Here is a 27,562-nt window from a genome sequence, read left to right on the forward strand (position 1 = left end):
CAAAAGTAAAATTGCTACTACCTACATTAAAGTACACACTATTGTCTTGCATTGTTTTTATTTTCTTTTAAAATAAGAAATATTTAAATATTTATTAATTTTTTTCTGTAGAAAGCAAGGCGTAACTTCATCAAGTCAATGGCTGCCTACAGCGTTATAGGCTACTTGCTGCAAATAAAAGACAGACACAATGGGAATATCATGTTGGACACCGAAGGCCATATAATCCACATCGGTGAGCATTATACTGATTCTATTTTGTGCGTGTTTCTTCACCTACACTTTACAAAATTTTGCAAGTGATGTTTGGTTGTATTGTTATTAACTCCTTTATTGCACACACAGATTTTGGCTTCATGTTTGAGAGCTCACCTGGTGGAAATCTAGGCTTTGAACCAGATATCAAGCTGACAGATGAAATGGTGATGGTCATGGGAGGCAAAATGGAAGCTGCACCATTCCGGTGGTTTATGGAACTTTGTGTGCAGGCATATTTGGCTGTCAGGTTTGTAAACGAATGATAACTGCTCTTCCATAATGCAAGACATGAATTTTAATTCTAGGTAACACCTTTGTCTTACAAGTGATGGAACATTCTACTAGTCATTATCGGGGCTGCACACAAGGTACTGACAAATGCCCATAATGTGTCAAATAATCAGTTTTGCACTTACGAGCCAAAATATGATGACCTGTGTAATAGTATGTTGGTTCACCTTTGGAATTCAGTGCAGCAGTGCTTCTATGTGAAATGAATTTGACAAGTTCTTCGTAGGCTTCCGGAGACATGTGGCACCAGATGTCTTTGCTCATTTCACACAATTCCTGTAAATTATGAGCCAATGGTTTGTCAGTGCATAGCTGGCACCCAATAATCTCCCAAATGTGTTCCATCAGATTGAGATCAGCCAAATTTGGCGGCCAAGATATCAACAACATGAACTCATTATCATCCTCCTCAAATCGATTCTGGCCTATGACATAGAGAGAGATTCCACTGCAGGTGCCATCGTTCCAGAGAGACAATCAAGTATGAATGGATGCTGATGGTCTGCAATAATGTTCTCATAGTTCACAGCTGTCAAGTACCTTGGATTACTGCCACAGGTCTCACGGAAGCCCAGGTGAATGTTCCCCGCAGTGTACTAACGCACCCACCGGCCTCTTTCTGTGGCATGGTACGTGTTTTAAGCAGCTGTTCACCTAAGTGACACACCATCAAACTGTCAATAAATGTGATTCACCCAACCAGATGACATATTTCTATTCACCTGGGGTCCTATCTCGATGATCCCATTATAATGTTTCTATGCTTCTGCAAATAAACTTGAACACTTAACTTTTACCTCTGCTTTCCGCCGAAATGGCAGTGTAACTCTCCAGAAAATAAATAATACTTCCTTTATGATGCTTGCCAGTATCCACATACAGCATAACAAGACAATTTCTGTGGTACACTAATTATTAAATATAGCTATGGAAACAATCAATTATTGATAAAATTATTTAATTGGATAGATCAAAAACCTACTCACCCAGCGGGAATGCCCACATAAAAGACTGTTATGATTGGCAAGCTTTCACGGCCAGTGGCTCCTTCTTCAGGCAGAGGTGTTGAAGGGGGAGGAAGGAGGGCGAAGGAAAAGAACTGGAGAGGTCTAAGATAAGGGGTAGATTTTGGGAAAGTCACCCAGCCTTTACCATACAGGATGAGAAGGAAAGACTCATTATTAAATTTATTGTTATTAAAGACTGATTTTTAAATGATATAGACAACACATTGGAATTATTATGGGCAAGGCTTTACCATGGCATTCATGCACCAGCATAGAAAGTTTGTCGTATAACGTAATTGTAGTGTCTGTGTGCGTTTGTGATATAAAGTTTCAACAAATCTATTGTTCACATTACATAAAACTTTACGTGAAATATTAGTATTTTTTCAGTTTATTCTCAAATTTTAATCCCACACAATTTATATATAATAATTACTTTTTCTTTACATAAATTATTAACTTATATTTTTTGCATAAAGCACCTTCTTTCTATCCATGAACTTGCAAGCCTGTCCAGGATTCCTGTATGAACCATCACCATTCAGTATGCCACTTCTCCTCAGTTGTACTCTGCTCTTATGTAGTTCTCTGAAATATTATTTAGTCTCCATTCAGACAAACCACAGTCGCAGAAAAACATAAATAATATTAAACTATTGAAATGCATGACTAGACTTTACAGTTTCTAATATCACACAGTGAAAAGTTCATTCTCTCAGGTAATAGTAGTATTAAAGAGTAAAAGTATATGACTAAATCATTTATGTTTCACATAATACAACTTATCTGTATACACAGAGTCTTTGTAATTAGTATATCTTGTTACAGCATTGGCAATGCATATAGTGTTTGTGCTGCCAAGATTTACAAGATACCCAAAATACTAATTAAATTTATTACCAAACGTAATGGATATGATTGTTTTGTCAATTCATTTGGTGGTTTTCACAGTATGACAGCATAAGTTTCAAAAGAAGTATAAATTGTCTTCTTATTTGCCTCTCCAATTTTACTTTGGTTAGTCAATAACACTAGCTGGCAAATTGACTGGGAGCAATTATGTATATCTTCACAGATATACAGTTATTTGAATACATTGAATTTAATTGGCACATTAGTCTTATTTTGGATTGTCCCTTCCTGGTACAATCATCTCTTCATCTTGTAGTCAACATAGTGTACATAGGTGCTCCGCCATAAACTGTGGATTAGAAATGGTAATCTTCTGTACATTGTGGCAGTTATTAGATAATTATGCATCTCAGATGATGATGATGATGATGACGATGACGACGATGATGATTATGATGATGATGATGATAATAATAATTGACAGATAGTATAAATAGTTTCCATCAAATACAATTGTTTCAATGCATTGAAGTATGTGCACATAAGTACCGGGTGCTTCAAAATTAATATTGGGGTTTTAAGGCAGCATCATAATGAGTGATGTACAGTCTGTCAGATGTGTCTGACAGAACAGATACCACTCACAAGGGGACCCTCCATGCTGTAGATCACAGATTTTGATGCGCTTCAAATATGTTGTAGAGGCACTTACCCTGAGTACCTGGCTATCTGGTTTTTTAGCGACGGGCGTTGGTTTTTGAGAAAATCGATTTTGGAGTTCATTGCGCACTGTGTATACCCGTAACATTACATATATTCCGAGCAAGTCAGCGTAGTGCAGTGGTGAAGGTTCACGGCTACCACGCTGGAGGTACCATGTTCGAATCCTGCTCGCAGAGTAGATTTTTGGCGTATTTAATGGCATTTGTGATTTGGCCTATTGATTCTTTGTTCAACTCCTCTACTTGTGGATCTTCTTCTGGCTGCACTACTACAGAAACACTTGGTTCTTCCATTTCACAGAATGTTTCTAACACACAGCACTAGAGACGCTTTGAGAGCAACTGACGCTTGTAGTTAGATGCGAACATAAAGGAATGCAACTCGCATCCTCATTGGCCACAACTAGGAGCTAGGGTTCTCATGATGGCTAATGGTTTTCACGGGAGAGGGAATGATAATGGGTGGAGATCGATTTCAGGTAATACAAGAAGCGACCGTTGAACGAACATTTGGAACTCCAACTGCAAACCACAAACGGAATGAATATTTGAAAAAATGAATAACTGAATATGTCTTTATAATTTCGCACACCTTACACTGTTTGTTGATATTCTTTGAAATAAAATTGAAAAATTAGGACGATTTTTGTGGGGAAAAAAGTACACGAGCAGGATTGGAACATGGTACCTCCAGCACGGTAGCCATGAACCTTTACTGCTGTGCTGCACTGACTTGCTCAGAGCGTATGTAATGTTACGGGTATTCAAAGCACCCAGTGAACTTCAAAATCTATTTTCTCAAAAACCAAGGCCCATCGCTAAAAAACCGGATAGTCAGGTACTCAGGGTAAGTGCCTCTACAATGTATTTGAAGCAACCGAAAATCTGTTATTTACAGTATGGAGGGTCCCCTTGTCAGATATATGCATAAATGTACACTATATAGCTACTATTCAGTGTTACAATTCACAAACCCATAACACTTTTGCATTCCCATGGTAACATTATTAACTTTTTTTTTGTTTAGGCAAAGAAACATTTACATTGCATATTACATTTGGAATAACCTGTTGTTCTATAGTTTAAGTTTATGAGTTACAGAGTATCATCATTTGAAAAATGTTTGACAGACATATTTGCTAATAGCTCACACTTGTTCAAATATATTCATTTTAGTTTAATTTTCTGATATTTTAATTTCTTTAAGTACTTTTACTTCTCTTTTTGCTAACACTGGTAAAATTTCCAACTACATATCTGAGGTGTGTAACACTTTGTTGACAAACTGCTTCCACTAAAGTGAACTCTTAACATGTCAAAAGTTATGTTTTCAGTCTCTTTCAACTAAATGTAATTTTCTACAATACAAATATTTTCAACTTTATTTATTTAATCTGATTCTATCTTTACAGTCTTATTTTTGACAAGAACACCCTATGCATCTAATTGTTTGTGATCCCAGTCTTATTTTCCAAATCCTTTTTCTGATACTGCCAACTGGTAACTAAAGTTTGATATCTTGTATCTCAAATTGTTTGTTCATTATTCATAATATGTAATTTATCCCCCAGCGACTGTCTTAGTCCATTCGATAACAATTCTAAATTGTTACTTAGTGTACATTTTGATTGTTCTACACCCTTAATCACTTCACTTGTTATTCCCTCTATTTTTCCATGCAAGACTTTATTTTAATTACATAAATTACATTTCATTTCAGTCGTTCATTTACCTTGATTCTTAAATTGTTCCTGTGTAAATGTTTGTAGCCATTTGTATAAATTATTGTATTTTCAGTTATTCACTTTAATTTGGTTCTTTTCCACCTGTATAGGCTGTATCCCCAGCCTGGGTAATAAGGTATTATTGTCCAAATCCTTCCATAAAATTTTCTTTTCGTTCTGCTTGCCAAAATAGGTTTAGGAAAAGGGTTAGAGTGTGGAAAAGTCACCCAGAACCCAGGATTGTGGGAATACTTACCGTACAGGACTGCTGACAACAGTAACACATGAACAACTGACCAGCCTCTCCATTTCCTTCATGTTCATTCTCTGACGCAGGGCCGTAATTATCTGTCCCATGTCAAAGTTGCTTATGTCAGTGGATTTCCCCATTTGTGGCCCATATTACAAGAATGATTCCATATTTATCTCTGCTCATTCCCTCTGGTAAGTCTCTCCTGACCCAAGGTTCTGGGTGACTTTTCCAACTCTACCCCTTTTGCTAAACCTCTCCAGTTCCTTTCCCTTCACCCCTCTTCCTTCCCCTTCAACCCTTTTGCCAGAAGGACGAGCCACTGACTCAGAAAGCTTGCATAAGTAAAACATTTTTATGTGTGTGTTCTCCTGCCGCCATTTGGTGATTAGATTTTTTTATCTATCCATTTACGTTAGAACTTTTGTATCTGCTTTCCATGAAAAGATGGCGTAACTCTCCAGCAAATAAATAATCCTTCCTTTATGAAACATTCTTGGTAACCACATACAGCGTTTGAAGACAGTTTCTGTAGTACACTAATTTCTAAATGTTGTAGCCAACACATTGGAATTAATCTTTTATATATTTATTTCTACAAATACCACTCAAACTTCTCATCATAAAGTATCATACTGGAGTGATGTAATACAAATCAGAAAGCCGATCTGAACTGCACTTGCCATTTGGCTATTGATTGTGGTGCTTATATAACATACAACAATGACACAACCTTTTTATGTATTTTTTCTACTGTACATGATTAAACTTACAATTGACATTTATGTGCTTTCATGACACTAATTATGGTGTTTTGCTTGACAAATGATGACAACAAATTTTATATATTTAGTATGCTGAAATAAATCAGTTTTTATATCAAAATTTCATGAAATATTCACTGATAACAATAGTACGACCACACCCCTTAATTACTTTGTAGTTACGCCATGATATTTGATGCTTGGCATGATTTCAGTCTCTTTACATTGAGTTCCGTCATTATTACTGCAGCCTTTTTGTGTCCTGTTCTTACAAATAATGTTCTCCTTGTATGTTTACATTTGATGTAACATGTTCTGGGTTTGCAATACATGAATTGATTGGATTTGTGTATTATGCACCTTATTAATTAGTTTCCATAGATGTAGTAAGTGTCAGACAATACAGTTGAAAGTTCCGGATGTGTATGACTTTGCGTAAAGATAACGTAGTAGAATCCCAAAATATATGGTATCGTTCTCTTTGTTTCATACTGCCCTATTCTGCTGCATTACACTGAGCCTACTGCAGCCATAATTGACTATAGGGAACATGTGGGGAGTTGGAGCCTTATGTTTAACAATGTTCATTGAATGGTGTGCTCCAAAACACTTGGTCCTGCACCAGCATTGCACTCCGTCATCAGATCTGATTCAGATAGCCACCTGTCCCACTTTACAGAGCAGGCAAGCCACAACTCTGCATTGTGTAGTGAGACATTGATATCCAACACCATGTCACCTACTCATGGTTTCTCACCATTCTTCAACCACTTTCTATTGATGCCGACAACAGCACCACGAGAACAGCTGATCAGCTTCCCTGTTTCTGAGGTGCTCATTCTCTGGCACATGGCCATAACAGTCTGTCCCACATCAAAGTTGCTTATGTCAGTGGATTTCTCCATTTGTAGCCTATAACACTAGAATGATTCCCCATTCATCTCTGCATATGTATTTTCCTTACACTTCACATCCATAATGCTATTAGCTGAAATTCTGTCTCGTGGGTGACAGTGGCCATAATGGCTCATCAGTATATGAATAATACAGATTACGGATATTATTCATTCTGTAGTCTCAGACTGAGGACTTCCTCGAAGATATGTAACATGTCAGAAAAACAAAAATACATAATCAAGATTCATGTACAAGCAGTTGATATACTAATGTTCCTTCCACATAAACTAAGTGATATGGTATTCAAAGGCATTGCCAGAGTGGAGATATTTATACATTTTTCATTTGCAAAAGAAAAAGTTAATCACAAACAAGAAACATGGAATGAAAGAGTGAGAATAGCAGTATTACAATGTAATTTTTCACAAAAAGAAAGGGATTGGGAAAAATGAACCAGAACTACTAGAAATGAAGCCAAGAGAAGAGATCTGGAACAAATATACTGAAATAAGGAATAAGAAGTTTAAAGAACTGTTACAAAAGAGAAGGCCAAGACATGGAAGATATTAATGCAGGAACTGGAGGTGGATAGCAGATGCAATGAGAAACTTCTCTACAGTATTATCAGAGGTAAAAAGGGAACTGGTGAATACCGTAAAGGCACTTGAAGAAGAAATTGTGAATCTAGTAAGAAAAGAAAATAACTTCAGAGAATACCTGTCAGGACAATTTTGACCAACTGCTTAATAGATCAGTTGAAGAACATAACACAGAACCAAATACTCACACCAACAGTGAAGAAACTCCCATTGGGCAGAAAAAGGCCGCCTTAAAATCTGCACCTAAAGGGAAATATGCGGGAACAGGTGAAGAGAATGTGGACATGATAAAGGCAGCAGGCATGCAGGGCCTACAGTAAATGTACAGAACACACAGTGCAGAGTGGAAAGACAACAAGATGCCAGCAGACTGGATTAAGGGTGTCAGTAATACCTCTGTTTAAGAAAGGCAGTAGATTGAAGCCCATTAATTAAAGAGGAGTAAAAATGCTTTGGCACGGGTTGCAATTTTAGAGAAGATCATAGAGTGAAGATCAACAAAAATCATAGAACCGCAGCTGGAAGAGGAGCAGTGTGGCTTCAGAAGCAATAGATCAACAATGGATCTAATTTTCAGTATCCACATACTCTTGGAAAAATACTGGGAGAAAGGCAAGAGCCTGTTAATTGTGCTTGTAGATGTAAAACAAGGTATATGATAGTGTTGCAAGATAGGAGATCTGGGAGTGCTTGAGGAAAGGAATGTGCTTGAAGAACTAGCAGGAAAAATCCAGATGCTATACAAGGACTGTACCAGTTGTATACAAGTTTGGGGAGGGACAATTTGGCCACCTTGTCAGATCACGCAGCATCCACATTTGTGGGACATTCGAATGTGACAGTGGTATGATGTTGCATTGCATGATAACACAAGGAAGGATAAACATATTGCACACCAAGCACACCAGTTCCTTTTAGATCTGCACCAGTTTTTTGAGAAAAAATAGTGAAATCTCTCAACATTCTGTATCATGCTGAACCATTGGTCAGAGATTAGCAGCAGCTGGAGTAGGCAGTTATTGTCCTCTACATGGGCTGCTGTTAACACCACAATACAAACAGCTTCGTTTGGAATGGTGCTGTGATTGGGAAGCGTGGTCTCTTCCTTCCCAACTCCCCCCTTCAGATGACCATTATTGGTGGGAGTGGCAGTCACTTGGCGAGAGGTCCCGTTTTCCAATATTTTGTTGAGGAACAACAAAGTTATTTCTGGCATCATGATATGAGGACCTTTCTTTGTGATTTACATTTGAGGATGTTGTGATTCATACTGTAAAATGCCTGTGGCATATTACAGCATCTATCAGTAGCTTGTAATTCATTGTCTAATCAATACATTCTCTCTATATGTGTAAACATCCTCTTCAGTATCAGAACCCTAGAGAAAGCTAAACTATGACTTGGGCAGTATGTTACTTGTAGTCATACGGCAGTACAGGTGGCCATTACTACCTTCAGGAGGCAAATTCCAGTACCACTGAGATCCCTGGCTTTCAAAACTGTCAGTTCATCTCTCATGGGGAAAGGGTGGATAGTCTGGAAAGGAGGGACAGGTTACTTGGACCCCATGTTGAGGGCAATTATCTTAAGAGAACATCCTATTAGTAATCTGTTTTTGTTTTTCTTCAAGATTTCATCACATTACTGCACTTTATAATCTCTTTTCAGTAATCTCTAAATTCATTGAAGCAGCTTTGTTTTTTGCTGCATGCCGAGTGAGATGGCACATTTGTTCAGACACTGTACTCACTTTTGAGAGGACAGCAGTTCAAATCTCTGTCTGGCCATGCAGATTTAGGCTTTTGTGGTTTCCCTAAATCATTTAAGGCAATTGCCACAATGGTATTTCTGAAAAGCACAGCATCAATTTCCTTCCCCTGTCAGGGCACTGCTTCCAATGACCTCATCATTCACTGGACATAAACATTAATCTTACCTTCTTCTTTTGTTTCCTTTGTGGCAGTAGCATAGTGTCTGATTTCATCTTCCACAAAAGTGCATAAAGAAAAAACCAGTAGGAAAGTCTTTTCATAAAATATCTATCATCATTACTTTTTTAGAAAGTATGTTTCTTTTCAGTAGAAATTTGATAACCCAACTTAGAGGCTCTTTATCCCTTCATATTCAGGTTCACTTGTGTAATAGTACAGAAGGATGTACAGAAATTTTTAACGATGTTAGAAGTTCCTCAATATCACTAACATGTACTGTGGTATGAGGGTTAAATTAGAGCAGTTCTCCTGGGCTTTCCTTTTTAAAGGAACATTTGAAAACAGAATGAAGCATTTCAGCCTTTTCTTTGCTACTCTTAATTTCAGTTCCAGTCTCATTCACGAGTGACTGAGCACTAACAGCCTTTACATATAACCAGAATTTCTTTTTATTTGACTCTGCCATCTACTGATGAACTGAGAAGGGGTATCCACTAAGGATACAAGTTAAACAGCATTCTCAGCCATAGTTTGAGGGTACTGAAGTTGTGCAATATTGTAAAAATGTGGCATCAAACAATAAGCAACAGTTCATTCCACATGCATGTGGACATATCAGTGAGCCTAAGAGAATTGCCCAGCACAGACAGGTTAACACCCATGAATCTGTGGACATATCAGTGAGCCTAAGAGAATTGCCCAGCACAGACAGGTTAACACCCATGAATCTGAGAGAACTATCTGGCCATAACAAGTTGACACATATGGGGAAATGAGTTATTTCTCCTTTGTCTGTTTACTGTTGCTAGTAAATGAGTGGAAGAATGAATGAAGTGCTGAGCCAAACTGAACAAGTGTGGTGTGATGAAAGTTATCACCTTTGTTGGAACTAAATTGCAATTTACAGCTGTTTCACAGCCCAAGTTCACTTTTATTTCCATGAGGTACAAATAGGCTGAAGATTTTAGGTTCAGTTTTGTAAAAACTTGTAATATTTTTCTCATTCCCTCTTCTCTCATCTCCAGATAAATAGATGTTGGTTCTAAGAGCTTGATAATCTTTCTGTTTTATTATGTAATTCATCTGTAGCTGCATTTCAAGTTCACAAGTAGATCTCGTCGACGGCTTTATGTAGATGCTTTGTTAGGTAATGGTTATACTTCATTTTGTAGACATTTTTCCTCCTCATGTTTTTCCCCTTCTTACTTGTTCTTTAGTAGTTATTTTGATTGTATATGAAATATTTGTATGAGTAATAAATCTGGAAATGAATTGGATTTTCCATTGTTTGGAAATGAATTGTGTTATAAATATTATGATTTCAGGCCATATCATGAAGCAATTATATCTTTGGTGTCACTGATGCTAGATACAGGGTTACCTTGCTTCCGAGGACAGACGATTAAACTCCTTCGAGCACGTTTCAACCCTGGTGTGACGGACAAGGAAGCAGCTGCAGCAATGTTAGGGATTATACGAAATTCTTTCCTCAATTTCCGTACCAGGACATACGACATGATACAGTATTACCAAAACCAGATACCATACTAAAAAATGCCACTGTAATTGTTGGTATACATCATATTATCATCTTCATGCTCTGTAAATTGTGTAATTTATTGTTAATGTAATTCTCTTTTGTTAAACTGTGCAATATAGTCTTTGTAAATATATTATGCGGTTTGACTGCATAAAACATTGTTACGTTTATTGGTTGCACTTGCAGGTCAGAGTCAATCATGACAATTTGTAAAGTATTTGTAAATATAAAAAATATGCAATGCAATAATTGTACTTAATTATTTTACGTAAATAATTTCAATATGTATTGTTCACAATGCAGAAAACTGAGTGGTGAACAATATCATAAATGCATAAGTTTCATTCAATTCACCATGACTTTTTCATTTTTTGCGTGATGTATCATACTTTGTACTGTTTGTCATTGTCGTATTACAATCAGGCAGAAACTGCTGATATTTGTTTACATATACTAGTTAGAGTTGTTTTTATATTAAGAAATAAGTGTCATCATAGTCGTGAATTAATTTTCTGTCCTGTAATAAATAAATCAAAAAATTATATTAAACAAACAAGAGTTCTCGAATTGCATCAAAAGCAATGCATACCCTCTTTCCATTTTATGACAAATGTTTGTTTCTAAATATCACTTCTGTTTCATCTGATAATATCTCTCATTTTGAAATAATTGTTGTTATTGTTACTGTGGAACGGATGTGCACATCCTGCCATTATTTAATCAGTCATTACTATAAAATATGCAGGCTGAAACTTGTTATGAATGAGTATGGTAGTGAAGACACTCATAAAAAGAGAAAAAGCATTGTAATTTGCATGTCATTATATGTTCTGTGTTTTTTAATGTTGGAACAAGGAATATTAAGAGTAATGTTAAACCAATGGTAATTATCTAGTGGTGTTGTTAAATTATTTAGTAAGTTCTTAAAGTCATCTGAAATGAATAAGAGTGTATTAACATCAACTATTAAAACTGTTTATTGTAATGTTTTATCAAAATTGTCAGTTTTACATTCCACTGTTCTGTATTACATTTCATTCCAGTACAACAATACAAATTATTTTCAATGAACCCGTAGTTTTACCTCTTTACAGTTCCTTTAATACTAACAGAACTTATTTTGTATGAGATTCAATAAGAGAATCAATCAAGATAAAAATTAGTAGTGACTATGGGCTACTTAGCAATAATGAATTTATAATGGTAAGGAAATAATGTGTAATAATTGCCACATATCTAGCATTTGGTAAGCAAGACTTGTCCCTGAATCCTACAACTTTGGGCTTTGGAGGGGAGGGGGGGTTCATAACATTCACATATTCACATTTCTGATCTTGGGATTAATCGTAGCTGCCATTTCTGTGTACTGTAAACTCCAGATAAGACTCAATGACCATTGTTAGATGTGATGGCGATACATTATGTACTGCAGTGAGAGGGAATCTGCATGTGATCTTCTAGATCATGAGGAATGTAGAAAGCCATATATAGTGCCAGCCATTCAAAGTGAAATGCTAGGAAGGATAGGAAGTAACAAAAATTGACTGATTGTGCATATAGAATCCAATAGGAAGAAGACAAGATTAAATTTATTATTTGTGGATACACTGGATGAGAAATTCAGTACAGATAGCTGACACCTCTGGCAGCAGCAAAGCTGCAACCTGGCTGTGCATCGACTCAAACTGAGCTCGAATGACAGGCTTGGGTATTTCAGGCCATGCTACTTCATTTCTATGCCACAATTCATCAATCATGTTGTTGTTGTTGTGGTCTTCAGTCCTGAGACTGGTTTGATGCAGCTCTCCATGCTACTCTATACTGTGCAAGCTTCATCTCCCAGTACTTACTGCAACCTAAATCCTTCTGAATCTGCTTAGTGTATTCATCTCTTGGTCTCCCTCTACGATTTTTACCCTCCACGCTGCCCTCCAATGCTAAATTTGTGATTCCTTGATGCCTCAAAACATGTCCTACCAACCGATCCCTTCTTCTAGTCAAGTTGTGCCACAAACTTCTCTTCTCCCCAATCCTATTCCATACCTCCTCATTAGTTACGTGATCTACCCACCTTATCTTCAGCATTCTTCTGTAGCACCACATTTCGAAAGCTTCTATTCTCTTCTTGTCCAAACTAGTTATCGTCCATGTTTCACTTCCATACATGGCTACACTCCATACAAATACTTTCATAAACGACTTCCTGACACTTAAATCTATACTCGATGTTAACAAATTTCTCTTATTCAGAAACGATTTCCTTGCCATTGCCAGTCTACATTTTATATCCTCTCTACTTCGACCATCATCAGTTATTTTGCTCCCCAAATAGCAAAACTCCTTTACTACTTTTTAAGTGTCTCATTTCCTAATATAATTCCCTCAGCATCACCTGATTTAATTTGAGTACATTCCATTATCCTCGTTTTGCTTTTGTTGATGTTCATCTTATACCCTCCTTTCAAGACACTGTCCATTCCGTTCAACTGCTCTTCCAAGTCCTTTGCTGTCTCTAACAGAATTACAATGTCATCGGCGAACCTCAAAGTTTTTACTTCTTCTCCATGAATTTTAATACCTACTCAGAATTTTTCTTTTGTTTCCTTTACTGCTTGCTCAATATACAGATTGAATAACATTGGGGAGAGGCTACAACCCTGTCTCACTCCTTTCCCAACCACTGCTTCCCTTTCATGCCCCTCGACTCTTATAACTGCCATATGGTTTCTGTACAAATTGTAAATAGCCTTTCGCTCCCTGTATTTTACCCCTGCCACCTTCAGAATTTGAAAAATAGTATTCCAGTTAACATTGTCAAAAGCTTTCTCTAAGCCTACAAATGCTAGAAACGTAAGTTCGCCTTTTCTTAATCTTTCTTCTAAGATAAGTCGTAAGGTTAGTATTGCCTCACGTGTTCCAACATTTCTACGGAATCCAAACTGATCTTCTCCGAGGTCTGCTTCTAGCAGTTTTTCCATTCGTCTGTAAAGAATTCGCATTAGTATTTTGCAGCTCTGACTTATTAAACTGATAGTTCGGTAATTTTCACATCTGTCAACACCTGCTTTCTTTGGGATTGGAATTATTATATTCTTCTTGAAGTCTGAGGGTATTTCGCCTGTCTGATACATCTTGCTCACCAGATGGTAGAGTTTTGTCATGACTGGCTCTCCCAAGGCCATCAGTAGTTCTAATGGAATGTTGTCTACTCCCGGGGCCTTGTTTCGACTCAGGTCTTTCAATGCTCTGTCAAACTCTTCACGCAGTATCTTATCTCCCATTTCGTCTTCATCTACATCCTCTTCCATTTCCATAATATTGTCCTCAAGTACATCACCCTTGTATAAACCCTTTATATACTCCTTCCACCTTTCTGCCTTCCCTTCTTTGCTTAGAACTGGGTTGCCATCTGAGCTCTTGATATTCATGCAAGTGGTTCTCTTCTCTCCAAGGGTCTCTTTAATTTTCCTGTAGGCAGTATCTATCTTACCCCTAGTGAGGCAAGCCTCTACATCTTTACATTTGTCCTCTAGCCATCCCTGCTTAGCCATTTTGCACGTCCTGTCGATCTCATTTTTGAGATGTTTGTATTCCTTTTTACCTGCTTCATTTACTGCATTTTTATACTTTCTCCTTTCATCAATTAAATTCAGTATTTCTTCTGTTACCCATGGATTTCTATTAGTCCTCGTCTTTTTTACCTACTTGATCATCTGCTGCCTTCACTACTTCATCCCTCAGAGCTACCCATTCTTCTTCTACTGTATTTCTTTCCCCCATTCCTGTCAATTGTTCCCTTATGCTCTCCCTGAAACACTGTACAACCTCTGGTTCTTTCAGTTTATCCAGGTCCCATCTCCTTAAATTCCCACCTTTTTACAGTTTCTTCAGTTTCAATCTGCAGTTCAAAACCAATAGATTGTGGTCAGAATCCACATCTGCCCCTGGAAATGTCTTACAATTTAAAACCTGGTTCCTAAATCTCTGTCTTACCATTATATAATCTATCTGATACCTTTTAGTATCTCCAGGATTCTTCCAGGTATACAACCTTCTTTTATGATTCCTGAACCAAGTGTTAGCTATGATTAAGTTATGCTCTGTGCAAAATTCTACAAGGCGGCTTCCTCTTTCATTTCTTCCCCTCAATCCATATTCACCTACTATGTTTCCTTCTCTCCCTTTTCCTACTGACGAATTGCAGTCACCCATGACTATTAAATTTTCGTCTCCCTTCACTACCTGAATAATTTCTTTTATCTTGTCATACATTTCATCTATTTCTTCATCATCTGCAGAGCTAGTTGGCATATAAACTTGTACTACTGTAGTAGGCATGGGCTTTGTGTCTATCTTGGCCACAATAATGCGTTCACTATGCTGTTTGTAGTAGTTAACCCGCACTCCTATTTTTTTATTCATTATTAAACCTACTCCTGCATTACCCCTATTTGATTTTGTATTTATAACCCTGTAATCACCAGACCAAAAGTCTTGTTCCTCCTGCCACCGAACTTCACTAATTCCCACTATATCTAACTTTAACTTATCCATTTCCCTTTTTAAATTTTCTAACCTACCTGCCCGATTAAGGGATCTGACATTCCACGCTCTGATCCGTAGAATGCCAGTTTTCTTTCTCCTGATAACGACGTCCTCTTGAGTAGTCCCCACCCGGAGATCCGAATGGGGGACTATTTTACCTCCGGAATATTTTACCCCTCTCAACAGATACCCCTCCATTGTGGTTGCACCTACGGTACGGCCATCTGTATCGCTGAGGCACGCAAGCCTCCCCACCAACGGCAAGGTCCATGGTTCATGGGGGGGTCATCAATCATAGTTACTGTCAAATGGTGGTGTGCCACTCACTCAGCAATAAATGACCAGAAGTTTTCAGTATCTGAGACATCTGGAAAATGTGCTGGCCAGGGTAACATTTGAACACCACCAGTATTAAGTTAGATCAAGATAACATAGGTAACATGCAGTCTTGCATAATCTTGTGGGAAAAAGATGTCTTAGAGAACCCAAGGATATGGCAAGACCACAAGCCATAATGTGTCAGAAATTCAGCACCTGTTGTCCAGCTTACCTGGTATGCAAAACAGAAGTCTTGTATACCCAATGGCATTTCATTCCATTACAGCATGTGCTGGGCCCATATGACAGTACAAAGTAGGCTAATTTTTCTGTCTATTGATTCTGTAATCACTTCGAAAATGTTGCCTATCTTCAGATAATACATCGTAATGGTGCTATTAGTTCACTGTCATATACTAGGTAGACTAGTCCATAGTGATCAGCAGACAGAATAATAAGTCTACTTTGTATAAATAAAATTCATGAACAATCCCTTGTGACAAATATGGCCAGTTTCTGTATGACAATCGTGAACACAATCTGGCAGTCTTCAACCTTCATGATGCTGTAAACAGAACTCAGACTCGAATGAAAAGACAATGTCGTGCCACTCTAGTGTACAGTGTTGCAGTTGGTTACATCAAAGGAAGCTGCAACAGTGGGTCATGCTGCTGACAATCTGTGGTGCTTTATATGTCTTCGCATTTTCTGTGTGGATAATTTTCTTGTTGCAGACAATCCAGTTCCATAACTCAAAGTATCTGACATAGCTGTGCAATACTGCACTGCCAAGCATGCTACATGCCTGCCCTCTTTGATGCTAGTCAGGTGGGGCTGTGACTGAATATGGGCCTCCTGAACACAGTGATTCCATAGTCACATGGCAGTTGTCAGACACCGAACAATATGAGTAGCAGTGTTGTGTAACAGTAAACTGCAGTATCAACAGACATGAATCTGCTCCTGTTAAATACATATAACAGTAAACTGCAATATCAATAGACATGAATCTGCTCTTGTTAAAACCAACAGATGTCGGTAGATGTTTCTCCTTCTTACAAGAAGCACAACGTGATCTTCCCACAAACTGCCAACATTCAAATGAAATTCCTAAATGAGAAACCCACTGTGTAATCTTCCCTTGTATCTACATGTATATTCTGCAACTCTCTAACCCTCTGTGCAGTGTATGTTAGACTGTGCACCATACCAATAGTATCTGTTTTCTTTGCTATTCAGTTTCCATTGAGTGGGAGAAAAATGATTGACTGTGCATCACTGAATATGCTCTAACTCTCTTATCGTATTCTCTTGATCGCTACATGAGGTACACAAGGGTGGCAACATAATGGTCATGTTCTTTTTTTAAAAAAAAAAATTACTCAACATTGTTTTGCAAGAACTGTGTGGTCTTTCTCCCAAGGATTCCCATTTAAGCACTTGAGCATTTCTGTTACACTTCCGTACAGGCTAAACTGAACTGTTATGATGCAGAATGTAATGGCTTTACTCCTACTTTGTGCAGTTACAATAAATTGTTGATCATTTGCATACTTGAGCATGTATGTATTACAATTTGGCATTTGTTGCAAGCTGCCTTTATCTTCTTCCTTCTTCTTCTTCTTCTTCTTCTTCTTCTTCTTTTCGTGAAACATTTCTCATTATGCAGATCATTCACAGAGCCTCTGCCAAGCTTCTATTTTGTCCCACATTTATTCCCTCTTTTGTCCTCTTCAGTTTGCATCAGCCTTCACCTCATCTCTCCATCATGTTCATGGCTGTCCAGTCAGTCTTCTTCCAGATTCTGTCCCTTGTAGAGCTCTTCTTGGAAACCTTTCTTGTCCCATTCTATTAATGTGGCCAAACCACATAAGCCTATTTTTCTCCATAATCTCTTTTAGGGGATTGATCTGAAGGATGTTTCATATTGCTTCATTTCTTATCCTGCCCCTTCTCATCTTAGCCAGGACCTTCATAGAAAGCACATCTCTGTCACTTGTATTCTGCTCAGATCTTTTGTTGTAATTCTGACACACAAATCAAAATTGGCTGATAATATGAGGTATATAATGATCTTTGCTTTGGCAGGTTTCTTCCCATTTCTAATTGTGTCCGATATACAATAAAATTTTGAATAATTTTGTGCCTTTCTTGGTTAACTTCCTCCCAAGAAATCTGAAAGCATCTACTTATTTAATATTTTTTCTATTACAACATTCATCCTTCATTTTTTTCATTTTTCCTGCCAATCTTCATTACCCTGCTTTTTGTTAAACTTATTTCCATGCCCACTCCTTGAGTTTCTCCCTGTCAGGTATTTAGTTGTTCTACCAATTTTCTTCTCATTTTCTTTCCTAATCGTCACATTGTCTGCATATGTTATTCAGTTTATTCACCATTGACCACTTGCAGCAGAATAGGTCTAAACATTAAATATACAATTAATAATAACTTTACAGTAAAATTTTTACAATTTCTTTTCTTATAGGAATATTCTTATGTACTAATGTCAATGATTATTTCAAAATATTCTGTTATCTTATAAAATGGGTGTTTGAGTAACCAGTCATAAATCTTACGTTTGAAAATATCACTGGTCAGTGACCGAGCAGATGCTGGAAGTTATTGAAGAGTTTTAAACTAATTATTTTGTGTGTGTTTGCAGTCTTTGTGAGTCTGTGTCTTGGTATGTCGAAGTCCAGTTTGCCTCTGGTGTTGTGGGGATGTATGTTCTCTCTGGTCTCGAACTCATTTGAGTTTCTTTTGACAGTGCTGTGTAGATGTATAGATTCACAACAGTTAATATCATGTGCTTGATAAAGAGGGGGCAGCAGTGTTCCTTGGGTTTAACTTTGCTCATTATTCTGATTACCTTTTTTTGAATTTTCAGAATTTCACTGACAAAGCAAGAATGTCCCCATAACAATATGCCGTAGGAAATGTGTGATTGAAACAGGCCAAAATATACCACCTTTAGATACTCATCAGTGACTACGTCTGTCATTCTCCAGATGAGATAACACACTCTTGCTATTCTCTTGCAGATATGGCTAATGTGTTCCTCCCAGTTTAATTCTGAATCAATGTGGAATCCTAACAGTTTTATTGATTTGCTTTCAACAGCTGTAGTTAAACCCAGAATTAGTTCTTGTGTTTTATCAGGATTACATAGGAGTTCATTAGAAGAAAACCAATTCATTACTAGTTCTAGTTTTTCCTGTGTTGCCTGATGCAGTTCTGTTGTGTCATGGTGTGCATTGAGCAATGTTGTGTCATCTGCATAAGATACAATTGAATTTGCTCCTACATGGTAAGGTAAGTCATTAATTGCAATGATGAACAGAAAAGGACCTAGGACCGAGCCCTGAGGCACTCCAGTCTGAACTTCCTTCAGCGAGGAGCATCTATTTTTAATTGATACAAACTGTCTCCTGTTACTTAAGTATGATTCGATTACATCTAAAGATGGTTTGTGTATGCCATAAAATTCCAATTTTGCAAGTAGGGTGTTAGATGGTACACAGTCGAAGTCTTTGCTAAGATCACAAATTACGACTGATACTAGATCCTTATTTTCGAATGCAATTAACACCTGGTTAACAACTTCAGTGATAGCAGTAGTGGTATTTTTACCATGTTGATATGCAAACTGTCTCTTGGAGAGGAGATCATGTTTATCAAAATAGTTATTTAGTTGATTACACATTACATATTCAAAAAATTTAGAGAAAATTGGGACAATAGAACCTTGCCACAGCTTTTACAATATCCTCTGGTGTGACAACATTCCAGTGGAAAGTATACCTCCTATGGGGCACAGCACCTAGATGATCTAGTGCACAAGTGCCATTTTGCTTGATTTTGTTTTTCAGCTCACTCCGGAGGTTAGAAAGTAATTATTTACTTCTTCTGGGACCAGCATTGCATAATGTGTATGGGTTTGTGAATTATATTGGTTGATGATATCCCATCCTGCTTTACATTTGTTGGGAGCCCTTTCAATGTAATGTTCACGTGCCTGTTTTTTGGCCAAGGACAGTTTGTCTTTGTACATTTTAGATAATCTCTATGAGAAGTATTATCTAGCTCAGGTCCTTGTTTACAAGAATTTTTATATATTCTGTACAGTCTGAGTATCTCCTCCCTAGTGAGAGCTAGCTCATCTGTATACCATTTTAGCTGTTTGTTTTTCTGTTTATACTTTTGATTAATGGTGAGCAGGAGTACCATAACTCTGTGAGTATTTCCAGGAAGTTGTTAAACACCGTTTCACCAGCACCCTTCTCAGGTTGTGTGTTGTACACAAAGCCTCCGTTAACATCAGGTATTCTGTCAATAAATAAATTATTATATTCATCTTTCTGCCCTCTTACCCGTGTGACATTAGACTTGATTCTGACTGTTTTGTCTGATTTAGGCAACTGATCACAGCAGAATGTTAAAATCAATGGTTCATAATCAGCTAGGGCTCCACTGGCAAGTCTCACGTCATACATATCTCTAGAAAAATTTATTATAATATTATCCAACCACGCATTATCCCGTGTTGGTGTGTAATTTGTACATTGTAAATTTAGTGATCTTAAGATATTAAAAAATGTTCTAGTAACATGTTCATCACTGTTGGCCATTTCAATGTTGAAATCGCCACAGATAATTAGTTTTATATTAGATTTCAGTATTTTCCTCATAAGCATCTCAAATATTTCAAAAATGTATTTACATCTCCTCCTGGTGATCTATATAAGCTAACAATTATAGTATTCTCTGAGTTTAGTCTTATACAGCTAAATTCTCCATCTAGTTCTGCACAGTAAGAGCTAACATCTATTTTGGTAAATATTATACTATCTTTAACAAATATTAGGGCACCTCCATTCTTTCTTTCACTTCTACACATAATGTCTCCAACAGCATACCCTTGAGGAACAAAATATTGTACTTGATCTTCTGTTAGCCAATGTTCTGAGGTACAAACAACATCAACATTTTCAATACTGCAAAAACGTTCTAATTGTAATACTTTGTTCCTAATACAACAAATGTTCGTTTGTATCACAGTAACAGATTTATGTTCACTGTTTATTGTCTGTGAACACTCTCTCTCGAATGTCGCTTTTAGCACCTAGTTCAAGTACAGATGGTTTATTACCCGCCGATTCAGACTTTTATACAAAAAAATGATGTACATTCCAGGTATTACTCAAACCGCTACTATTGTAGATTGTTTTATTCCGTGTGAGTCTTTCTTTAATTATTTCATTGACACATTCGCACACAAACTTTTTCCCTTCAAAGTTTAGGAGGTGCCCATGCCTGGTGTGAAGGTTATGCTGCAGTTTACTTATATCGACCACAGCACAATTTGCATATTCAGAGCACAGTTTCTTTATTTTAATATTCGTTCTTCGAATTTCTTTATTAACACATGAATTATAGATTAGATCGTGCCTATGAGGCACTGTAGCAACAACTGTACTCACAGTCTTAATAGCAAGAGAATACACACTTTTTGTGTGCAGAAATGCAGATGTTTGTACAAGTACTTCTATTTCCATAAGATTTTACTGTGAGTTCTATGACTTTTACTAACTCTTCAAAAACCAGTGCCAGTTGTTGAGGTGGACCTTTCAGTAATATCAACACTTCACCCACTAAGAGACTTTGAGCAACTAGTCGTCAGAAATTTTCAGTAGGTAAAAATAGTGACAGAAGCCCATGTTATGTGATGTAATGCATTTATTGTTGTAGAAAGATAGAAAATGATCAGGTGACTTGTGGTAAATGTAGTTTCACTGAATATCAGTGAGGTACAACATTATCACCACTACAATATTGTGTACATTGTTTCAGAAATCATTCAGTATGGAGTAAAATCTAAACGATTTGCAAAAAATAAAACAAAACTGAGGCATTCATGGTAACAGTAGACATATCATATACAGGGTGAGTCACCTAACATTACTGCTGGATGTATTTCGTAAACAACATCAAATACTGACGAATTGATTCCACAGACCGAACGTGAGGAGAGGGGCTAGTGTAATTGGTTAATACAAACCATAAAAAAACGCACGGAAGTATGTTTTTTAACACAAACCTACGTTTTTTTAAATGGAACCCCGTTAATTTTGTTAGCACACCTGAACATATAAACAAATACGTAATCAGTGCCGTTTGTTGCATTGTAAAATGTTAATTACATCCGGAGATATTGTAACCTAAAGTTGACGCTTGAGTACCACTCCTCCGCTGTTCGATCGTGTGTATCGGAGAGCACCGAATTACGTAGGGATCCAAAGGGAACGGTGATGGACCTTAGGTACAGAAGAGACTGGAACAGCACATTACGTTCATATGCTAACACCTTTTTATTGGTCTTTTTCACTGACGCACATGTACATTGCCATGAGGGGTGAGGTAAACGTACACACGTGGTTTCCGTTTTCAATTACGGAGTGGAATAGAGTGTGTCCCGACATGTCAGGCCAATAGATGTTCAATGTGGTGGCCATCATTTGCTGCACACAACTGCAATCTCTGGCGCAATGAATGTCGTACACGCCGCAGTACATCTGGTGTAATGTCGCCGCAGGCTGCCACAATACGTTGTTTCATATCCTCTGGGGTTGTAGGCACATCACGGTACACATTCTCCTTTAACGTACCCCACAGTAAGAAGTCCAGAGGTGTAAGATCAGGAGAACGGGCTGGCCAATTTATGCGTCCTCCACATCCTATGAAACGCCCGTCGAACATCCTGTCAAGGGTCAGCCTAGTGTTAATTGCGGAATGTGCAGGTGCACCATCATGCTGATACCACATACGTCAACGCGTTTCCAGTGGGACACACTCTATTCCACTTCGTAATTGAAAACGGAAACCACGTGTGTACGTTTACCTCACCCCCTCATGGTAATGTACATGTGCGTCAGTGAAAAAGACCAATAAAAAGGTGTTAGCATGTGGACGTAATGTGCTGTTCCAGTCTCTTCTGTACCTAAGGTCCATCACCGTTCCCTTTGGATCCCTACGTAATTCAGTGCTCTCCGATACACACGATCGAACAGCAGAGGAGTGGTACTCAAGCGTCAACTTTAGGTTACAATATCTCCGGATGTAATTAACATTTTACAATGCAACAAACGGCACTGATTACGTATTTGTTTATATGTTCAGATGTGCTAACAAAACTAACGGGGTTCCATTTAAAAAAACGTAGGTTCATGTTAAAAAACATACTTCCGTGCATTTTTTTATGGTTTGTATTAACCAATTACACTAGCCCCTCTCCTCACGTTCTGTCTGTGGAATCAATTCGTCAGTATTTGATGTGGTTTATGAAATATATCCAGCGGTAACGTTAGGTGACTCACCCTGTATAAAGGTCTGGCAATCATGTAAAAGGCATTTGTCTTTCACTACAGCCCTTGACAGACTGTTTTCAAAAGTGGTCACGTCTACAAATGTACAGGCATCTGTCATCCAACTTAGCACCTACATCTCTACTCAATCTGAGGTGGTAGCACTTTTTCGTGGATACATCTTGACATGAAATCACTGCGCCTCAATTTGAGTATGCTCTTGCATACTCATGAAGGTGAAAAAAACAGAGCAAAAATATAAACACACAAAATCTGTACATAAACTGCCATACCGAAGAACATTTGTGTAAAACATTTTAACATATCTAGATACTGCAATGACTGGATCAAAAGAGCAATTCACTTGAGAAAGTTATGAAATAATGAGACAGAATGGTTAACCACTTCAAAGATTAGAACTGCATTTCAACTCTGACATATATGTAACAAGCGTTAACAATGTGCTATCACTGTGTGCACCTTTTTATTTCCACCGAAAATCAATACAGATGCAATTGTGCAATATTGTTTCTTAAATGATGACACTTATTTGTTATTGGAATTCTAAGCTGCTCAACATATGTGCTTCCATGTGGACAGCATGTGATTTTAATATTAACAAGCAAAGATTTGTTCAGTATTCAGTGACTAGACAACTCTGGCATATTGCTACAGTTACTATTGTATCGTATGCTCCTTATACTGTTTTCTGAGTAGTTGCAATCTATTGGCTTTGATAATTTTCATTTTGTCTGTTTTATCAACAGAACAGAAGATAACCACTTATAGCAGTTGAAACCACTCATATTGTGATAACTTCCATGGCCTATACATATTAGAAATTTTATGCATCACAATGAGATGATGAGCTCCTCAATTAAACTATACTGAATTTCATGTAGAACACTTCCTTCATTAACTCCTTCCTTGTCTCAGGGGCACATCATTATAACAGAATTCATACTGAAATAGAACTAGAGCAGGTTCAGGACATGCTTGACGACATTTAAAATCTTAACACATGGTGAATCCTCCTGTATTTGTTTTCAGGAAATCAATTTTGAGGCCTTTTTACATCTGTGCTGCAAGGGGAATGCACCGTCACTGAAAGAATGAGCTTAAAGTTGGAAGCACTTGTACATGAGGGATTCTTCTCAGCATCATGTAATCTAACATGGCATGTTCCATCCAATTTAATCATGTGTTCTGTTTATCATCACTTGATCCCACTGACTACAAATCCTTCATAGACTGAACTAGAATACTGTGATCTTTTTTTGCATATTCAAGGTACGCAATGCACTTTTGGCCTGTAATTCTGTCTGACTCATTGGTAGGAAATCTGTCGATCCAGAATAGTTATGATGAAGCTAGGAATGTCACATGAAGCTAGGAATGTCACATGTGTTCAACATAACATAAGCCCTCATCAGTTATGCCATTCATTGACTTCTTCCTTGTCTCGGGAGCACATAAATGCATAATCACTAGCACTGCATCAGAATTGTTCTTCACTGCCTTGTCATTTTTCTATCCTGCTTAATTGATATAGCTTAAGGTGGATTTCATGGAGGTCTTCCTATCTGGGTCTGAATACCCAACAGAGCAGTGTCCAAAAAAAGACTTTTGAGATGGAGTCTGATGAAGGACGACTGAACACAGTCCTCTCAGTTGGCCACATACGAAAAAATGACAATGTCCAGGATATGGCAGATCATATTTTCCAACAAAACTCATCATCATCAGGTTACCTTCCATTCAGAAGGCTGTTGCACTCAGCGACTTTAATATTGACTTGTAAATAATAGATTTCTGCTAGAAACTAGCCATTCTCAATGCACTATCATTTTTTATCAATGCATGTAATGCCTGTTGGTTGGGCTTCATAGTTCATTGAATACAAAATTCATCAAGCCACTGACTACTGCATTCATCAAACATCAAGGAATTTTAGCAGGTAGGCTGTCCCTTAGTGAAATGAAGAGTGTTTTTTTCTGATCAAGGATGGATAAATGACATTGGAACAAGTCAAGTTACACCATCTATAGAGAATCTTGTAACAATTCAAGTTGCAAAGGCAAGGTTTTGTTGCAGAAATAGAGAGAGCAGATGGAGTTTATGGCTAAACTTCTTGACCCTAATAAACAGATCAACTATTTTCAAATAAACAAGATTTGTGGCTATTTTCACAATGAGGTTGGGACACAAGAGTATGTTATTTCATGGGACAATGTTGCAGATAACGCCGTAGTACTGAGTTGACGAAGTTGAATCAGATATAATTCAACCGAATTTCCATCCAATTTAATGCTAATTTATTTATACTTTTTTACGAACTTGAAAATTTGTAAAAATCAGAAACTTATCTTTTTTAAACAAGGAACATATTGACTTCATAAACTATTTTGCTTATTTTGACAAAATTTGCTTGGTTCTCAGAAGGGATCAAAAATTTGTAAAAGTGTATGATCGGTGGGGATCCTGCTGAAAAACAATATGTCCTTTTCTAGTAGTAAGTGTTGTTCCTCTTATTACTAGACTTATAATTGTTTACGCACAGATGTGTCTGCTGCAATCTGAATTTCCTTCAGAGAAAATAATAGCCTGCATCCATAATTAAGGAGTTCCCTTCACTTACATTATTGCATGTCACATAACTTTACAATGAACACCACTACTTGCCATGTTGCAAACAGAGCTTATCAAATCTTGAATCTAGATATTCCGATAATTTGTAGAAGTTGATAATGAGGTATGTTGTTGGCTTTCTTTTGAACTAGATGGAAACCCATATTTCTTGTTTCTTTCTGACGGAGCAGATAACTTCACTGTGCAACTGAGACAAGAAGACAAAGTCTTCATGAAAATTATTTTTTGTCTTGTATTGTGATTGCATGCATCACAGATCAGCTGAAATTGATTTTCATTTTCAGCAATATAAACCATTAAGGAGTAAATGTATTGAAAAGTGAGTATAAGAACTCTAAGGTCCTTAACACATTGACTGCCACACGATTAGTGATGGATATTTCACTGCCAGGCCAGGCATGTGGTGTTAACACTGTGTCAGGCATGTAGTTCTGCTGTGGCCACCACTGGCCACGCAGCAGTCAAGGCATCTGCATTACACAATATTTTTACTGCTTACTTCTGCTGAATAAACAGTTCATTTACTTAATGTGTGCTACCCAGAAGAATCTCATAAGAACAAGGAGTGACAAAATGCAAATAAAGGTAACATTCTAGTCTTTAAATCAACACAATTAGATATTACTAAGGGTAAAACATGGTAAATTGCACTTCTTGATTACTTTACCTGTGTGTTGACTCTGTTTTAAGCTATCAACTGTATCCTATGGAGTCGTATGCAGGGTCATTCAGTTTGTATATACCAAGTAATTTTTGTCTCTAGATTGAATTTTCACTCTGCACCAAAGTGTGCAACAATTTGAAACTTCCTGGCAGATTAAAACTATGTGCCCAACTGGGACTCGAACCTGGGAACTTTTGCTTCTTGTCGACAAGTGCATTACTGACTGCACTATCCAAACACAATTCATAAAATTCTCCCAGTGTCTCATCTCTCCCAGTGTCTCATCTCCTACCTTCCAAACTTCACAGAAGTGCTCCTACATACTCTTCAGAACTAGTACTCCTTAAAGAAAGGATATTGCACAAACATGGCTTAGTTGCAGCCTAGGTGGATTGTTTCCAGAATGAATTTTCACTCTGGAATGGAGTGTGTACTGATTTGAAACTTTCCAGTTCGGCACACAATTTTAATCTGCCAGAAAGTTTTATTTTTGTCTGTTTTAAGTCACATAATACAGACATCAAAAAAAGTTTGGCATCCCAGGACTCCTGAAGACAGACGTTGACTGTGGATGTTGTATCACAGACACAGTCCCTTTGACTGTTCAGAGATGTGACTAAATCCACCCAAAGATGTAAACAATCATGCATGAGCAGTGCCTATTAGACGGAGGGGGTCCGACAGCCGATCAGTTCCAGTCATTCCACCAGGAAGGAGGTATACGGCTCTTGTTGTCTGTAGTTCAACCATGCCTAGACGGTCAATACTGCGGTTCGATCGTGTCCGCATTGTTACTTTGTGCCAGGAAGGGCTCTCAACAATGGAAGTGTCCAGGTGTCTCAGAGTGAACCAAAGCGATGTTGTTTGGACACGGAGGAGATACAGAGAGACAGGAACTGTGGATGACATGCCTCGCTCAGGCCACCCAAGGGCTACTACTGCAGTGGATGATGGCTACCTATGGGCTATGGCTCAGAGGAACCCTGACAGCAACGCCACCATGTTGAATAATTATAGGACGTTATGTTATGAGTCACACTGTTTACAATAGGCTGCACGATGCGCAACGTCCATGGTGAGGTCTATCTTTGCAACCACAACACCATGCAGTGCAGTACAGATGGGCACAACAACATGCCGAATGGACCACTCAGAATTGGTATCACATTCTCTTCACTGATGAGTAT

General features: G+C 37.7%; 1 protein-coding gene across 2 annotated transcripts in view; it reads left to right on the plus strand.

Annotated features, from left to right (window-relative positions):
* Positions 1–11,845, plus strand: part of LOC126202961 (phosphatidylinositol 4-kinase alpha) — a 203,645-nt gene extending 191,800 nt beyond the window's left edge. For both annotated transcript variants that reach the window (XM_049937089.1, XM_049937090.1), the window contains 3 exons: positions 112–235; positions 346–505; positions 10,621–11,845. In XM_049937089.1, coding sequence (XP_049793046.1) covers positions 112–235; positions 346–505; positions 10,621–10,846 — 510 coding nt within the window. In that variant the 3' untranslated portion in view covers positions 10,847–11,845. The remainder of the gene's footprint in view (positions 1–111; positions 236–345; positions 506–10,620) is intronic.
* Positions 11,846–27,562: the final 15,717 nt, after the last annotated feature.

The sequence above is a fragment of the Schistocerca nitens genome, chromosome 9 (genome assembly GCF_023898315.1).
Source record: "Schistocerca nitens isolate TAMUIC-IGC-003100 chromosome 9, iqSchNite1.1, whole genome shotgun sequence".
NCBI classification, from domain to species: domain Eukaryota; kingdom Metazoa; phylum Arthropoda; class Insecta; order Orthoptera; family Acrididae; genus Schistocerca; species Schistocerca nitens.